Source organism: Amblyraja radiata, chromosome 16 (genome assembly GCF_010909765.2).
Source record: "Amblyraja radiata isolate CabotCenter1 chromosome 16, sAmbRad1.1.pri, whole genome shotgun sequence".
NCBI lineage: Eukaryota > Metazoa > Chordata > Chondrichthyes > Rajiformes > Rajidae > Amblyraja > Amblyraja radiata.
In genome coordinates, this window is record NC_045971.1 from 24,689,161 (window position 1) to 24,706,644 (window position 17,484).

Here is a 17,484-nt window from a genome sequence, read left to right on the forward strand (position 1 = left end):
AAACAAATGTGAAAGAAATTCTCATTCAAATCATACATTTCACTTCCTCAGATACATGACAAAGTTGATCTCATTTGTCTATACATTATGAAAGTCCATAACATTTTGAGGTGCTAATAAAGAGTTAATGCCAGACACAGGCTGTGAAGGTGCAATGATACAAGTTCTGCTATCAAACAATTCCCTTTATGTAATAAAAAACGAACTGCAGTTGCTGTTTACACCAAAAGATAGACACAAAGTACTGGAGTAACTCAACGGGCCAGACAGCATCTCGTGAGAAAATGGATAGGTGACGTTTTGGGTTGATACCTTTCTTCAAAGCTTTCTGAATTTGGGCGGCATGGTGGCACAGCGGTAGAGTTGCTGCCTTACAGTGCCAGAGACCCGGATTCCACCCTGACTGTACAGCGTTTGTGCGTTCTCCCCGTGACCTGCGTGGGTTTTCTCGGAGATCTTCGGTTTCCTCCCACACTCCAAAGACATACAAGTTTGTAAGTTAATTGGCTTGATATAAATGTAAAAATTGTCCCTAATGTGTGTAGGATAGTGTTAATGTGCGGGGATCGCCAGTCGGTGCTGACTCGGTGGGCCAAAGGGCCTGTTTCCGTGCTGTATCTCTAAACTGAACTAAATTCCCTTTATGTATTCAGATGGCTTTTGTTTTACAAACCAAGTAATAGCTTCTCCAACTGAAATTTTATCCCATGCATGATGAAAATAAATTTGTTTGCCTCAGCACCAACAGTCATTGTGAATGTTCTGTTATAAAGTGTGTTAATAATTTGTGACTATACATCTGTAATTTGTGATTCAGGGCACTTTCTTGGAGGAGGCAGGTAGGGATAATTAGCAATGAGCTAACACTGAAATAACACAGGAGATCGTTGGTTGCTCTTTTTTAACTGACAAGAACAATTCTCATCATTACATTCATTATCTAATCCAAATGCAGATCCGAAGCAGCAATGAAATAAAGAAAAGCTTGTCACAGAGTAAAGAATCAAAAAGCTGTTTGAAGAAATCCAGGAAAAGAACGAGAGAAGAGATTTGTCGATCGAGAGGCCCAAAGAAAAGAAAGTCAGACGGCGCGGAAGAAACAGCAAATTAAGATTATTTTCAAGGTCGGTGAAATGGTTTAAACCTGATGTAAAGGGATGGCAATAATAAGGTCTGGAGTAATCGGGAATGGATGTCACAGATAAGAAAGGTTACAGGCTGTGTGATTCTTAGTATTAAATACGTTGATCCTGCAGTAATGATTGGTTTCCTCCACCATTAAACACTTAGCCCAGGCTGGAAACAGCATCACACCATTACAGATAGCACAGTGGCATAGCAGTAACCATCCTGCATCACAGCCTGTTTCCATGCTGTATCTAAACTAAACTAAACTACACTAAAATAAAATAAACTACACTGAACTAAACACAACTTGTATTTGTATTGTAGTTCAGTAAAGTAGAATGTTCATTGAAAGTTTGATATGAAGTGATATAGGAAATGATACGAACAGGATAAAAGAGGTTTTAAGGAGCATTTTAATGGAAGATAGAATTGTTAAGAGCCTTCAATGTACATTTCTCAACTGAGTTAACTAACCGCTGTGGTAGAAATCCTTGATTGGTTTGAATGGTTTGAGACTGGGGAAGTTCAAAGAATTTGGTGCGAAATCCCCCTGTAACTGCCATCCATTGCACAACAATGTGCTCAAATTGAGAGGTGACAAAAACAGCCCTATCTGTGAGTTCCAAGATTTAATTAGTTCTCAAGCAACGACATCTAATATCAGGCACGAGGAGTGACCAGTCAAATGTTTCTTTACCTAATTGGCTATTTAACATTTCAGGTTACTCTGCTGATTGCGAAGGATATGTAATAATCCAACTGAAATGAGCAAATTCTACAGCTCATTACATGAATGCAAAATGGTTTGTGGTGCAAGTGACCTCAAATCTAATTTCATAATTTCAAAGTCAAGATCATAATCTGACTTGGTCAAGTGAGAACATATCAAACTGCTTCCAGACAGTAGTATCGCCTGGCCTTTACAGTAGTTAGAATGGAGCCTAAACTAATTGGAATTTTATCTTAATTTGTATTCTTCTTATATCAACAATGACATGGTGCTGTCATTGATTCTCTTCTAACATTGAATGCTAATCAAAATAGATAAACATGCATGTATTGAACTCTTGAGATCCAAGGAACTGCACATACTGGTTTACAAAGTAGATTTGGAATACAAAATGGTTTGAGGTCAACCATTCCAAGTTCTCCAGAGATGTTACTTGACCCGCTGAGTTACTCCAGCACTTTAGGTCTTTTATTTGTAGAGAACTGACTGTGACTATAGAACAGAGCGACATGGTGGCACAGCGGTAGAGTTGCTGCCTAACAGCGCCCGAGACCCGGGTTCGATCCTGATTACAGGTGTTGTCTATATAGAGTTTGTAAGTTCTCCCCTATTAGTGCATGGGTTTTCTCAGGGTGCTCCAGTTTCCTCCCTCACCCCAAAGACGTACAGGTTTGTAGGTAAATTGGCTTTGGTAAAACTTGTAAAATTGTCCCTCGTATGTAGGATAGTGCTAGTGTAAGGGGGTCGCTGGTCGGCACGGATTCGGTGGGCCATAGTTTCCATGTTGTATCTCTAAACTAAACTAAACTAAACTGCTGGCAATTCTTCAACATCAATCCCTCAGTTAATTGGTCTGATAATATTACACTGTATTATGTAGGTTATACATCCAATGAGGGTAAATCTCATTGGATGTATAAATTAATTTTCAAAAACAAAATTTAAATGTTTGAAAGTACATTTTTCTTTTTTTTTCTTCCAAACCCTAACTTGCTTATACTAAAAAATCGCTCTTGGGTTGAATTACAGCTGCTACTAAGCTAGCAGTTAACCTACCAAGGTGTCCTTGAACAAGTCATGTTGAAATCTATTTTGCATGTGAGTTGATAAAGTAGATGCCCTGATAAGATTAAATGCAGTTTAATTCATTGCCTTTCTTGACTTAAACAGTGATTTGTTTTTGTCGTGCTCAGAACACAATGGCAGTTTCAAGATCCATGAGGTCCCTTATCAAATACATCATTGGAATTGCAGTCGGAATTTTCACCAGCTCCTATTTCATTAACACGGTCAAATTACATATTCAAGGCACCACGCAAAATGATCATAATCGCTACAACTTCCATCATTACTGGCTTCATGGAAATGGAATGATGAATTATAGTTCAAGTAAGTAACTAATCTGTTTTGTGTTGCTGAAATTGTTAAGTAATCTTGTGACTGATCATTTCACCTCCAACAGTTAGCAAAGCTTCTGCAGTTCAAATGTTATTTAACCTCTTTATAGCATGACTGGGCTTATATTCACTGGAATTTAGAAGGATGAGAGGGCATCTTTTTGAAGTGTAACATTCCTAAGGGATTGACAGGCTAGATGCAGGAAAATATTCCCAATTTTGGGGGAGTCCAGAACCAGGCGTCACAGTTTAAGAATAAGGGGTAAGCCATTAAGGACTGAGATGAAGAAAAATGTTTTCACCCAGAGAGTTGTGAATCTGTGGAATTCTCTGCCACCGAAGGCAGTGAAGGCCAACTCACTGGATGCATTCAAGAGAGAGTTAGATATAGCTCTTGGGGATAACGGAATCATAGGATATGGGGAGAAAGCAGGAACGTGGTACTGATTTGGTTTGATCAGCCATGATCATATTGAATGGTGGTGCTGGCTCGCAGGGCCGAATGGCCTACCCCTGCACCTATTTTCTGTTTCTATGATAATTTGATTTTCATTCTTCTATAGCTGGCAATTATCTTATCAAAGTTAAAAGGTCTTCCTTGAATTAATGAATTGTAGACTGATAATATTTAAAAGGAGGCCATTTTGTTCACCAAGTCTTTATCTGCTGGGCGATTATAGTGATGTGGGAACGATTTAACTTTTCTGGTTGAATCTAGTAGAGCCAGGCTGTTTAGTTATCCTTCTTCCCTCCATACCTTGTCTGGCAATCTCGCAGGATTTGCCAAGCTAGATAAAGGAAAGGCTGACTGCATATATTTATACACCAGCGTAGGGAACACAGTGGCACAGCGGTAGAGCTGCTGCCTTACGGCACCAAAGATCCTAGTTCGAACCTGACTACAGGTACTGTCTGCATGGAATTTGTACATTCTCCCTGTGACCGCGTCACGTGGGTTTTCTCCGGGTGCACCGGTTTCCCCCCCACACTCCAAAGATGTGCAGGTTTGTAGGTTAATTGGCTTCAGTAAAATTGTAAAAATTGCCCCAAGTGTGCAGGATAGCGTTTTGTGTACAGGGTGATCACTGATCGGCACAGACTTGATGGATCGAAAGGCCTGTTTCTGCGCTGTATCTCAAAACGTGTAAAGTTATTCTCAAAGTTCCAATTGAGAAATCACATCCCACAGTATAATTATAAAGTAATTGACATATGGACATCTCTGGGTCACTATTGATCCCAGGTCAGATCACTTGTTTTAGTTACAAAGGGAGGATAAACCAAGTCAACAGTGAAATCTATCACAGCCCAGCATATTTATCTGCTCATCCCAATTTATTATGCCATCAGGTGGATGAGTTGGTAAATAAGCCAGTTAGCCTGCTCTAATGACTTGATGATCAGGAACCTTGTGATCAGTGTGTGTGAAGCCTGAGTTCACAACAATCGTGACGAAAGAGAAACGGCAGAAACAAGGAACTGCAGATGCTGGAATCTTGAGTAAAATACAATTTGCTGGTGTAACTCAGTGGCTGAGGCAGCATCTGTGGAGGCTATGGGTAGATGACATTCCAGATCGGGACACCTCTTCAGACTCGGAGAAACATCAGCCAGCCTCCCATTCTCTGGCTAGTGAGAGGACATATCTCCGAGTCCTGTCCTATCATTGGAGAGAGGGCAACTGCAGTAAAGAGTACAGATTCAGTGAAGAGGCATAGATCAACGATTGACTGGCATTAAGTATCTTTGCTTTAAAACAGCACTTGGGCATTTATTATAGTTTAGTTTAGAGATACAGAGTGGAAACAGGCCCCTCAGCCCACCGACCAGCGATCCCCACACATTAACACTATCCTACACACACTAGGGACAGCTTAAATTTATACCATGCCAATTAACCTACAAACCTGTACGTCTTTGGATGGCCTAGGCAGGTCTAGACAATATAACATGAAACTTATTTCCCTTCTCGCTGAAGTCACTAACTTGGAGGCATAGCCTTAAACTAATTGGTAAAAAATATAGGGTAGATGAGTAAAAGATAGTCCATTCAACATGTGATGGCTGAAGCTGGAAACTTGAGGAAGATAAAAAGTTGTGAAGAAACTCAGTGGGTCAGGCAGCATCTGGGGAGGAAATGGACAGGCAGCATTCCAGGATGGGACACGTCTGGAGGAGAAAAAAGTGGAAAGAGAGGTGGGCCGAAGGGCCTATTTACATGCTGTATCTTTCAATCAAACCCTCATTGTCTTATGTAGACACAAAGAATTGCAGATGCTGGTTTACAAAAAACAAACCCACAAAGCGCTGGAGTAAATCAGCAGGTCAGGCAGCATCTCTGGAGAACATGTATGTGACATTTCGGGTCAGAACCCTTCTTCAGACTGATTGTGGGGGGGGGGGGGGGGGGGGGGGGGGGATAATGGATGGAAAGCTAGAAGATAGGAGGAGCATGTCAAAGAGTGGTAATAGGTGAACACAGGACTTCTTCAGTCTTATGAAGGAGGGTCCTGACCCAAAACGTCACCAATACATGTTCTCCGACGGTGCTACTGACCCACTGAGTTAGTCCAGCACTTTGTCTCTTTTTTCTCATTGTCCTATACTGGTTTTCCCACATTATAATTGTTACCAGTAATTTGGTTTTTGAATGATGCTTGAAGCAGATTTACTCCATTACATAGGTGCTGGCATAGTGGCTCAGCGGTAGAGTTGCTGCCTTACAGCGCCAGAGACCCGGGTTCAATCCTGACTACGGGTGCTGTCTGTACGGAGTTTGTACGTTCTCCCAGTCACCTTTGTGGGCTTTTTCCGGGTGCTCCGATTTCCTCCCACACTTCAAAAACATACGGGTTTGTAGGTTAATTGGTGTGGTAAAATTGTAAATCACCCCTAAAGTAGGATAGTGGTAGTGTGCAGGGATCGCTGGTCGGTGCGGACTCAGTGGACCGAAGGGGCCTGTTTCCGTGCAGTATCTTTAAACTAAGCTAAACACAGAAGTTGTCAGCTTGGATTTAATGACGGTGTTGCAATGTGTTTTTATTATTACCAGAGAGAAATCACTCGGCATCAGATGATTTGTACAAGAAGGTGCGCATCCTTTGTTGGGTGATGACGGCACCTGCCAACCTGGAGACTAAAGCCAGGCACATCAAAACCACCTGGGGCAAGCGCTGTAACATCTTGCTGTTCATGAGCTCCGAAAGCAACCCGGACTTCCCTGCAATTGGACTGGAAACCAAAGAGGGCAGAAATCAGCTATACCGCAAAACCATTAAAGCCTTCCACTATGTGCACCAACATCACATTGACCAGGCCGATTGGTTTCTGAAGGCCGACGATGATACCTATGTCATCGTTGAGAATCTCAGGCTCCTGCTCTCCAAGTACAGCCCCGATGATGCTGTGTACATGGGCAGGCACTTTAAGATGTACCACAAACAGGGCTACATGAGCGGAGGGGCGGGTTACGTTTTGAGCAGGGAAGCACTGAAAAGGTATGTGACAGCCTTCAAAGATGAGACCTGCCATCATACTTCCCATGTGGAGGACGTGGCGCTGGGAAAATGCATGGAGACACTTGGAATTGGACCAGGAGATTCCAGAGATAACCACCAACGAGAGACGTTTTTGCCCCTTTCACTGGAGAATCTTTTGGTTCGAGGTCGGTATGACAAAAACTTCTGGCTCTGGAAGTTCACCAATTACACATCTGGAGACGTAAGTCCACTACTTACTGTCAATGACAGTACGCATTTCTGTAGCACCCGTTAATGTGGTAAAATGTCCAGCCTAATAAGGACCTATGCCAAAGAACTAATTGATGTGTAAACAGCTGGGGTGTAGGATATAACCTGGCAAAGATAAGGCATGTGTGTACACATATGCACGCAACACCCATACACACACATACGTACCCACATATACACACACATGCATACATACATATGTATGCACACACACACACACGCACACGCAAACAATACACTCATACATACACACGCACACAAACACATACACACAAACACGTAAACACATACATATATACATACACATACACACACACACACACACACACACACACACACACACACACACACATGCACACAAAACACATATACACACACATACACCAGTTACCCAGAATGTCCTCTGAACATCCTGAAGCCCACTGTGATTTTTCTAAATCAGTGGAGAGTGGAGGTCAAATCACAGCCTACTGTCCTGACCAGGTTGATGGCTCTGACTTAATTTTTACTTCTTGACCCAGAGACTGCAATCATTTATTACACCAATGACATTGGTCTGGGGGAGATGAATAAGTAGAAGCTAGCTCAAAATAGAATATGAAGTCCCAGTGACCTCTGGCAATTGTCACACGTACCTAATATTTGCGATTTAGGTTTAAGTTCAGGTTTATTATTGCCATGTGTACTGAGGCACAGTGAAAAGCTTTGTGATCCAATCAAATCAGGTAATTCTATACATAAATACAATCAAGGCAAACTTAAGTACGGTAGATACAGAGTTCAAAATATAGTTCTTAGCCTTGAAGTGCATCAGTCTACAGACAAAGTTCAATGTCCACAATGGGGTAGAGGTGAATCAGACAGTCCCCTAGCTTATGCAAGGACATTTAGAAGCCTCATAACATCGAGGAAGAAGCGGTTCCTGAGTCTGGTAGAGCGTACCTTCAGGCTTCTGTATCTTCTGTCCAACGGGAGCCGGGAAAAGATTTGTTTTCTTGTGTTGATTGTGTTGGCTGCATTTCCAAGGCAGCGTCAAACGCAGATGGAATCAATGGTTTGGAAGGGAGATGGGAGACATGTCAGTAGCACAATGGAAACATTCAGACAGAATGAGGTAAATCTAGATAGAATCTAGGTAAATTAAACATTACATTCCTATAATTAAAATACTTTACTTTAATGTGCTTATTTATTCCTGTTTTGTCACAGTAATGTGTTTTTTTGATGTGTTGAAAATCATGCACATGCTACACAAGTAGACTTGCTCCAGTATATATTGTGACAGGAGGGATGAATATTATTTTAATTTAAAAAGTAAATTTAAAGAAGAACGCATGGTGATGCAGCAGTAGAGGTGCTGCTTTACAGCGCGAGGGTTCCGGGTTCGATCCTGACTACGGGTGCTGTCTGTACAGAGTTTGTACGTTCTCCCCGTGACCTGCATGGATTTTCTCTAGGTGCTCCAGTTTCCTCCCACACTCCAAAGACGTACAGGTTTGTAGGTTAATTGGCTGCGGCAAAAATTGTAAATTGTTCCTCGTGTGTGTAGGATAGTGTAATGCCCCTGTCCCACTTAGGAAACCTGAACGGAAACCTCTGGAGACTTGGCGATCCACCCAAGGTTTCCGTGCGGTTCCTGAAGGTTTTTGTCAGTCTCCCAACCTGCTTCTACTACCTGCAACCTCCGGGAACCGCACGGAAACCTTGGGTTGGGCGCAAAGTCTCCAGAGGTTTCCGTTCAGGTTTCCTAAGTGGGACAGGGGCAAAAAGTGTATGGTGATCACTGGTTGGTGCTGACCCGGTGGGCCGAAGGGCCTGTTTCCACGTTATATCTCCTAAACTAAAATAGTAAACCAAGGTGAAACCGACTTCCTCTGACTTGTCCATTTTTGACCTCCTGAACATTGCTGGAAGTGAGCACTTTGTGTGGTGGACCTCTCCTGTGATGACCCGATGGGGAAACGAGGAACAGGACGGCTGATCAACATCCTCCCTGAAACTGATTGCGGACGCTCTTAAAATATTGGTCACCGCAAGGCAGCGTTGGAGTGTGGGCTTCTGAAACTCTTTCACTTTCCCTGAATGCCTTGGCAAGGTGCTGCAGTGAAATTCTTCCACAACCCAGCGAACCGGTTACACTCCAGCAGGAAGGGCACCCGCTCACAATATTACAGTTGGCCTGTGCCCAGTGTTTTGAACTGGGATAGGGATGTGGGTACGCAGATACCATCCCATTCCTGGTTCACGACCACCTCACCAGGAATCTCCGGCATCCTCTCCTCCAAACCATCAAAGCAGCTGGCTTGACCTTGTTTATAGAAAGAGCTTTGCTCTCTGTGGGAAGCAGCCAGCTCGCTGATTGGTTTGGCATGGGAGTCTAACCTTGACTCGCTGCAGAATGCAGAGAGAGAGTGAGTGAGAAACTTTTCAATTGAAAAGCTGCAATGATTATAAAAGCCACTTTGTAGAGTCACCAGGGTCTATAGTCTTGTTGATACACCAGTCAGACATGCCAGACACAATGAAGACATTGGTCCCTCAATGCCACTGTAAACCGAATGGCAGTTCATCAATATATGTGAAGCCACCACACACTTTCCTGCACCATTCCTGTGTTGAAAGTTGAATTACTGTGGCTGTTTCTATCTGCTGGACTTTGTATAAACAATTTGCATTGTGATAACTGCTGATATAAATGCAGGCTTTATCAGACATGCCTTTAATATAGCCCATTCAATGAAAATCATTCTATCTTGGTTTGTCACAGGGGATAACACAGATCAAGGTTAGAATTTGAATGCCCTACAAGCATTTGGGCAAACTTTGCAGCAAGCAATAAAAATACAGCTGATCACCGCAAGGCAGCGTTGGAGTGTGGGCTTCTGAAACTCTTTCACTTTCCCCGAATGCCTTGGCAAGGTGCTGCAGTGAAATTCTTCCACAACCCAGCGAACCGGTTACACTCCAACAGGAAGGCCAAATTCCAAGATTCATCCCAAACTCCAAGTGGGTCATCCATCACCACATAGAAGAGTGTGAAATGTAGTCATTGTGATGGGGCTGCGATATTTAGTGTTGGTGGTGATTGTTTAAGCAGTTTTTCAGAAGGATGGCAGGTCTGGTTGTGATATTTTTTGACGAAGATATGATACTTTTTTTTTTAAATGAAAGACGCAAGCAGTCTTTCCAGGTGAGGCAGAGGTTCACCTGCACCTCCTCCAACCTCACCTATTGCATCCACTGCACCAGGTGTCAACTGCTCTACATCGGTGAGACCAAGCGTAGGCTTGGCGATCGCTTCGCCCAACACCTCTGCACAGTTCACATTAACCAACCTGATCTCCCGCTGGCTCAGCACTTCTACTCCCCCTCCCATTCCAAATCCGACCTTTCTGTCCTGGCCTCCTCCATGGCCAGAGTGAGTTCCACTGCAAATTGGAGGAGCAGCACCTCATATTTCACTTGGGTAGTTTACACCCCAGTCTCCAGGTCAATGAACATTGACCTCCAATTTCAGGTAGTCCTTGCTTTCTCCCTCCTTCTCCTCCCCCTCCCAGCTCTCCCACAGCCTACTGTCTCTCTGCCAATTCCTTTCTTCTTCGTGACCCCCCCTCCACCCCCACATCAGTCTGAAGAAGGGTCTCAACCCGAAACGTCACCTATTCCTTCGCTCCATAGATGCTGCCGCACCCGCTGAGTTCCTCCAGCATTTTTGTCGACCAAGACCATGAGATCTGTTTAGAGATACAGATAATCTGTAGGTTAATTGTCTTCGGTGAATTGCCCCCTAGTGTGCAGGGAGTGGATGAGAAAGCGGGATTACTTGGGCCTGGTGTGAGCGGGTGATCGATGGTCCCTGTGGACTTGGTGGGCCGAAGGGCCTGTCTCCAGGCTGCATCTCTACACTTTAAAATCTAAACCTAAAGCGTTTTAACTCTGATTATCAGTCCCCAGATGCTGCCTGGCCTGCTGGGTGTCTGCAGCAACCCAAGAGAAAGCCCTCACTGAGTTGTTCTGGCTCAAGTGACTCAACGTTGACCATCGATCACACGCTCACACTCGCTCTATGCTGCCCCATTTTCACATCCACTCCCGACATACCAGTGTGCAGTGAAGGTAATGATATAATCCGGAGGCTAATCTGAGGCTTAAAATTCACACTTGTGAGAACATTTTGCTCTGTAGGAATTCCAAAACCTGGGGAAAATAAAGAGGCAAAACCTACATATCAGGAATCTGGAAAAAGGTTAGAAGAATAGAAGGTAGACACAAAATGCTGGAGTAACTCAGCGGGACAAGTAGCATCTCTGGAGAGATGGAATGGGTGATGTTTTGGATCGAGACCCTTCTTCAGACAGAACTTCATTTAGACCACACTTTTGTGATGTCAATGTGTCCAAATTACTCCACAGCTCATTGAAGCTTTGTGCTAATGTAATATGGGATAAACAGCACCTATGTTAAGCACAGCAACATCCCATAAAGACTATGATGTGACCACTGGACAATTGTTTCAGTGATATCTGCTGAGTAATATGGACCAATGCTCTGCAGTCCCTTGTTCCTCCTTGCAGTGTTGCCAATGGATCCTCTGTATTCACCAGAGAGGGTGATCGTGGCCTGTGTTCCCTGCTTCACTCGAGCCAGAACATCTCTGACAGTGAAGCCTCTCTCTCAGGACGTCGCAGATACTCAACAGGCCAGGCAGCATCTGCGGATAGATAACCAGAGTTAATATTTCAAGTTTAGAGTTTAAAGTTTAGAGATACAACATGGAAACAGGCCCTTGGGCCCAATAGGTGCACGCCAACCATTGATCACCAGTTCTATGTTCTCCGACTTTCTCATCCACTCCCTACACAGTAGGGGCAATTTACAGAGGCCAACTATCCTACAAAGCCGCAAGTCTTTGGGATGTTGGAGGAAACCGGAGCACCGGGAGGAATCTCGCTTAGTCACAGGGAGAACTTGCAAACTCAACATGGGCAGAACCTTGAGGCTAGGATCTAACCCAGGTCAAGATTGAACCCAGGTCTCTGGCACCGTGAGCTATCAGCTCTACCGGCTGCGCCACTCTGCCACTCGAGATCAAAGGTAGTACATTCCACACACATATTGTGAGGAAACGGAAGGGAGATTATGGACAAACAAATAAAAGATCTGGTCTGCAGAATGGTCTCAACCTGAAACATCACCTATTTATTTTCTCCAGAGATGCTGCCTGACCTGCTGAGTTACTCCAGCGTTTTGTGTGTTATTTTCAGTTTAAACCAGCATCTGCAGTTCCATCCTCCAAATAAAAGATCGATTTAGCAAACATGATGTTGCAATAATATCAGGCATGATAGCCTGTAAAAAAAATCAAATCAAAATTAGTGGAATTAATATCATGCAGCAGTGTTAGCTTGCTACATGAGGAATTAAACTGTCTGCAATTTCCCATGAGAATGGTCCATGCCGATTTATTCTTTAGCTCTTAGGGCTAAAGGAATCAAGGAATATGGGGAAAAAGCAGGGACAGGGTACTGATTTTGGATGATCAGTTGGATGCTGGCTCTAAGGGCCGAATGGCCTACTGCTGCACCTATTTTTTTTTAATGTTTCTATTATAAAGATTAATGATTAAAAATAAATTACGAGCATGTTTTTATTAGAACATGGCAGTGGTTTACCTATGGCATGGCCCCAGCAAGTACAGTTTATCACCATCATCCTTGTTCACTCTGAGAGCCTCCATTTTGGTTCAACAGGTCGGCAGGTGTTCTCTGTGTGTTTTGTAATCTCATGGGTTTATATCCTTCGACTCATTTTGTGGCAGATGGCAAGCAAGGAATTGTCAGCAGAGCAAACATCAGCCATTGAAGGATGAATTTGTGAGCAATACACTGTGCTAGTTATGTTGTTGTGACCCTGGAGCGAGAATAATATTTGGCCACCGTGCAGGTGCAGCAAGACGCATTCTTATCAGTTTGTATCCTTGAAACTTTATTCCTCTTGCTGAAGCTTACCATATGTTTCACATCTAAAACCTATCATGCAGGTCATATATTTTCATCAACTGATCAACAACAACTGCACAAGTGACAGCTGCTGCAGTTTATAGCTAATCCATCCCTATCAACAGATACAAGGTTTAATTACTGGGTTGTGCCTAAATGTTGATCTGAATACGAAAAAAACCTCTGCTGACTGCTAAGGTGAATGCACCATATTTTCTTCGCTATCGTATTGATTGGCACATTTGTGCAATGGACAACTTAGTTTATTTTATTCTTAGTTTAGTTTCGAGATACAGCGTGGAAACAGGCCCTTCGGCCCACCAAGGCCATGCTCACCAGCAATCACTGCACACTAACACTATCCTACACACTAGGGACATTTTGGAGTGTGGGAGGAAACCAGAGTTCCTGGGGAAAGCCCATGTGGGTCACGGGGAGAACATACAAACTCCGTACAGACAGCACCCGCAGTCAGGATCGAACATGGGTCTCTGGCATTGTAGGGCAGCAATTCTACCGCGAGGCCACCGTGTTGTCCCATCTCAACGAAGATTGACACCAGTGTAAGCTCTGGCTCATAAAAAGAGGCACAAAGTGCTGGAGCAACTCAGCGGGTCAGGCAGCATCTTTGGAGAACATGGATAGGCAACTTTTTGGGTCAGGACTCTTCTTCGGAAGCTCTGCCTTTTTCAGGGCTAACAGATCTCAAACTGGCCAATGATGTGGGTCACGATGTTTAGATTGAGTAGGTTTAATTTTCAACTTCATGTTCAAACAGTACAAGTTAGGTGTCTGCAAATCAAATCTCCACTGAAAGAGCTGCAAATTGTCTTGCTTTCCTGCCCAACACTTTAGCTTTGCCATGAACAAAAAATTGTGATGGATGAACTTAGCTCCTGTTGCAAAAACAAAACACATTTGGTTTCTAATCAGAAATGAGATGTCTAGTGGGTTATGTGGAGACTTAGAGTGAGAGGTTACATAAAATATGGTTGATTTGTTGTCATTTAATTATCTCCAAGAGGATCGAAAATTAATTATTAAATGATAATGAGCTGAACGCAGAACTGGAGTGCAACATGTAAACTTCATGGTGATGGAAAGACCCGGGTTGGTTAAGACTCACCATTTGTAGTAATGGAAAATTATATTTTGAGTTGGATAGGTTTATCTCTGAGGAAAAAGGTTGCACTCAGAATTCATTAAAAACTGAAGTATTACCAAAATATTCAAACCAGAATGTAAATCTTTTATAAAGTTATTGTTTTAATTAATTAACAGATTAATTAATGATATTGTAAAGTAGCAATTCAAACTTGTGAGCCATCTACACTTCCTCCATCTACCTCACACATCAACAACAATCTTTAGATGGAGGTTAGCACATTGTTTTGTAACTTGAAATTTCTTTAATGCTACTTTGGCGAAAGAAGATGTTCATATCTTGCCTTCATTGGTCAGGCCGTTAACAACAAGAGTCAGGAAGTCTTCTTCTTCTTGTGAATGAAACATAAACCAAAGGAATAGTTAGATCTCAAGCCGGGTGTTGAGCAGCCGGGTTGTTGTCTCTGCGTCAATGTCTGCCAGGACCTGAGCTCCATTTGGTGGGTGGTAGAGTGGGCACCCAGAGATGACATGGTTGGCTGCCTGTTGTTCTGCTCCGCATTCACAAGCTGGGCTCTGGCGAAGTCCCCATCTCCACATGCTGGCACTGAAACGCCCAACTCCAGTACGAAGCGTGTTGAGCTTCACCCATGCTCCTCTGGGGAGGAAAAAACCCTGGACAGCTTTTATCTGGTGAAGAGATGTAGCTGTGTAATGGAGATGAGGTTGCCTTCCACTCCTGTGACCACTTGGTGGCTATCCAGTGCTTTTGTCTCAGTAGGCTGGATGGATGCTAGGAGTTGTTTTTCATATGGAGCAAAGGGGTGACGGGACTTCAGATGGGATGGCCTCTGCAGGAAGTCATGCTGCAGCTTTGGTTAGGCTGCATTTGGAATATTATGTAAAGTTCTGGTTGCCCGGTAACATGGAGGATGTGGACTTTTTGGAGAGGATGCAGAAGAGGTTTATAAAAGAATGCTGCCTGGATTAGAGGGTTTTAGGGTATAAAGGAGAGATTGATCTCATTTGGAATAAAAATGAACTACAGGTGCCAAAGTGTACTGAAAATGGGTTTCAACCTGAAACGTCATCTATCCAATTTCTCCAGAGATGCTGCCTGAGCCACTGTTACTCCAGCATTTTGTGCCTTTCTTGAACTAACTTGGATTGTTTTCTTTGGAATGTCTGATGTTGGCTGAGGTATATATGATGTATATGTGTGATAGAAGTATATACAATTATAAGCAGCACAGATAGGGCATATATGATATATATAGTTAGGGTATATATATGATGTGATAGAAGTATATAAAATTATAAGAGACATAGATAGAATCGATGGTCAGAACCTTTTTCCCAGGGGTGGAAATATCAAAGACTAGAGGGGATACTTTCAAGGTGAGAGGAGAAAAGTTTATAGGAGACGTGTGGGGCAAATTCTTTACCCAGAGTAGTGGGTGCGTGGATCATACTGCCTTGGATGGTGGTGGAGACAGATACAACAGTGACATGGAAGTGCACATAGATATGCAGGGAATGATAGGATATGGATCATGTGCAGGCAGATGAGATTAATTTTACTTGGCATCATATTTGGTTTGGTCATAATGGGCCGGAGCCTGTTCCTGTGCTGTACAGTTCTATGTTCTATATATTTTTGTATACAGAAGTGATATGCATTGTTTAAAAAGACTTGTGAAAAGATTGTTTTTTCTATGTTTTTGATGAATGACTGATAATTCCTTTTCTCTTTCAGGGGCCTGAGTGCTGCTCAGACTTGGCAATTTCTTTTCACTACATAAATCCTGCATTCATGCACCTTCTGGAGTTCTACATTTATCATCTACGTGCTGTGGGTTACAAGTACAGAAAAATCACTGATTTCCCAAACCCACCCAAAGTGGTGGAAGGGAAAAGCAACCAGTGACAATATAACAACGGCAAACTGCTCCGGAAGCTTGCTGCAATGTCACTTCATCTTCCCCGAACAAATGTCCCGTTGAGTCTCAAGAAGGGCCCCGACCCAAAACGTCACCTATCCATGTTTCCAGAGATGCTGCCTGACCCGCTGAGTTACTCCAGCACTTTGTGTCCTTTTTCCAGTTGAGAGAATTGTATCTTCTTTACAAATATCTTGTGATAACAATAGTTTGCATTTACCTAATGTCTGATATACAGTGAAACACTTCATGGTACTACCGTGGACATATCGGATTGACTTGTTATTGTCACATGTGCTGAGATACTGAGGTGGGAAGCTTTTGCTTGCAAGCTATCCTATTAAATCAGATAATACTGTACAAGAGTACATTCATGCCAAATACTAGTACTATAGGTAGCGCGCAACGAGAAAAATGCCAGGTGGAGGGTTAAGTAGTATTAAGTAAATAGAGCATCAACAAAAGGACAAGTTGGGAGAGTGGGCAAAGAAGTGGCAAATGGATACAGCGTAGCAAAGTGTACGATCATGCACTTTGGAATAAGCAATAAAGGCGTAGACTATTTTCTGAATGGCAAGAGGATTCAGAAATCAGAGGTGCAAAGGGACTTGGGAATGCTGGTGCAAGATTCCCAAAAGATTAATTTGCGGGTTGAGTCAGTTGTAAGGAAGCCAAATGCAATGTTAGCATTCCTTTCAAGAGGTCTAGAATATAAAAGTAAAGGGCCTCCCACTTAGGCGATTTTTTAGGCGACTGTCATCGTCGTAGCAGGTCGCCGAAAAGCCCGCGACTGGACACCCCCCACTACGACAATGTCTACGACAAGCTACAACAACCTACCACCAAGTCGACATCAAGCTACCGACAATCGGCGACCCATTAGGACGTCCGCCTACGAAACCTACGATGACACAGGCGCCAACCTACGACAACCGAAGTCAACCTACGTCCACCGGCGACAAGCTACAACCCTGTCGGCGACAACTGAACACAATTCAGTCGGCGGTACCTGTCGCGGGTTGACATAGGTTGATGTTGATAGTCGCCAATGGAATTCACCGAAGTCAGCACCTGTGACAACCTACGTCACCTGGCGACAACCTACAACAGTAGCTACATCAGGAGAAGTCAAGCTACACTCATGGGCGTCAACCCACTGTCGCCTACCGTCACTGAAAATTTTTGAACATGTTGAAAATCCAGCGGCGACCAGAAAGACGCAACGACTATTTAGGGCCTGTCCACTTATGCAATTATTTTCGGCGACTTGCCAGCACCCGTCATGGTCGCTGCAGGTCACCGAAAATTTTCAAAATGTTGAAAATCAAGCGGTGACCAGAAAAAGGTACGACTGTTTGGGCGACTACTCACGACCAAACAGGCGTCACCCCGCGACATGCCTTAGGAAGGATGTGCTGCCGTTTGAGAAAGTCCAGA

General features: G+C 43.4%; 1 protein-coding gene across 1 annotated transcript; it reads left to right on the top strand.

Moving 5' to 3' along the window:
- The first annotated feature begins 961 nt into the window (after positions 1 to 961).
- LOC116982059 (glycoprotein-N-acetylgalactosamine 3-beta-galactosyltransferase 1-like) lies at positions 962 to 17,173 on the top strand. The gene is made up of 4 exons (XM_033035345.1): positions 962 to 1,124; positions 3,052 to 3,247; positions 6,308 to 6,975; positions 15,864 to 17,173. The coding sequence occupies exons 2-4, from the start codon at positions 3,058 to 3,060 to the stop codon at positions 16,032 to 16,034; spliced, it is 1,029 nt and encodes a 342-aa protein (XP_032891236.1). The 5' UTR covers positions 962 to 1,124; positions 3,052 to 3,057; the 3' UTR covers positions 16,035 to 17,173.
- The last annotated feature ends 311 nt before the right edge of the window (positions 17,174 to 17,484 follow it).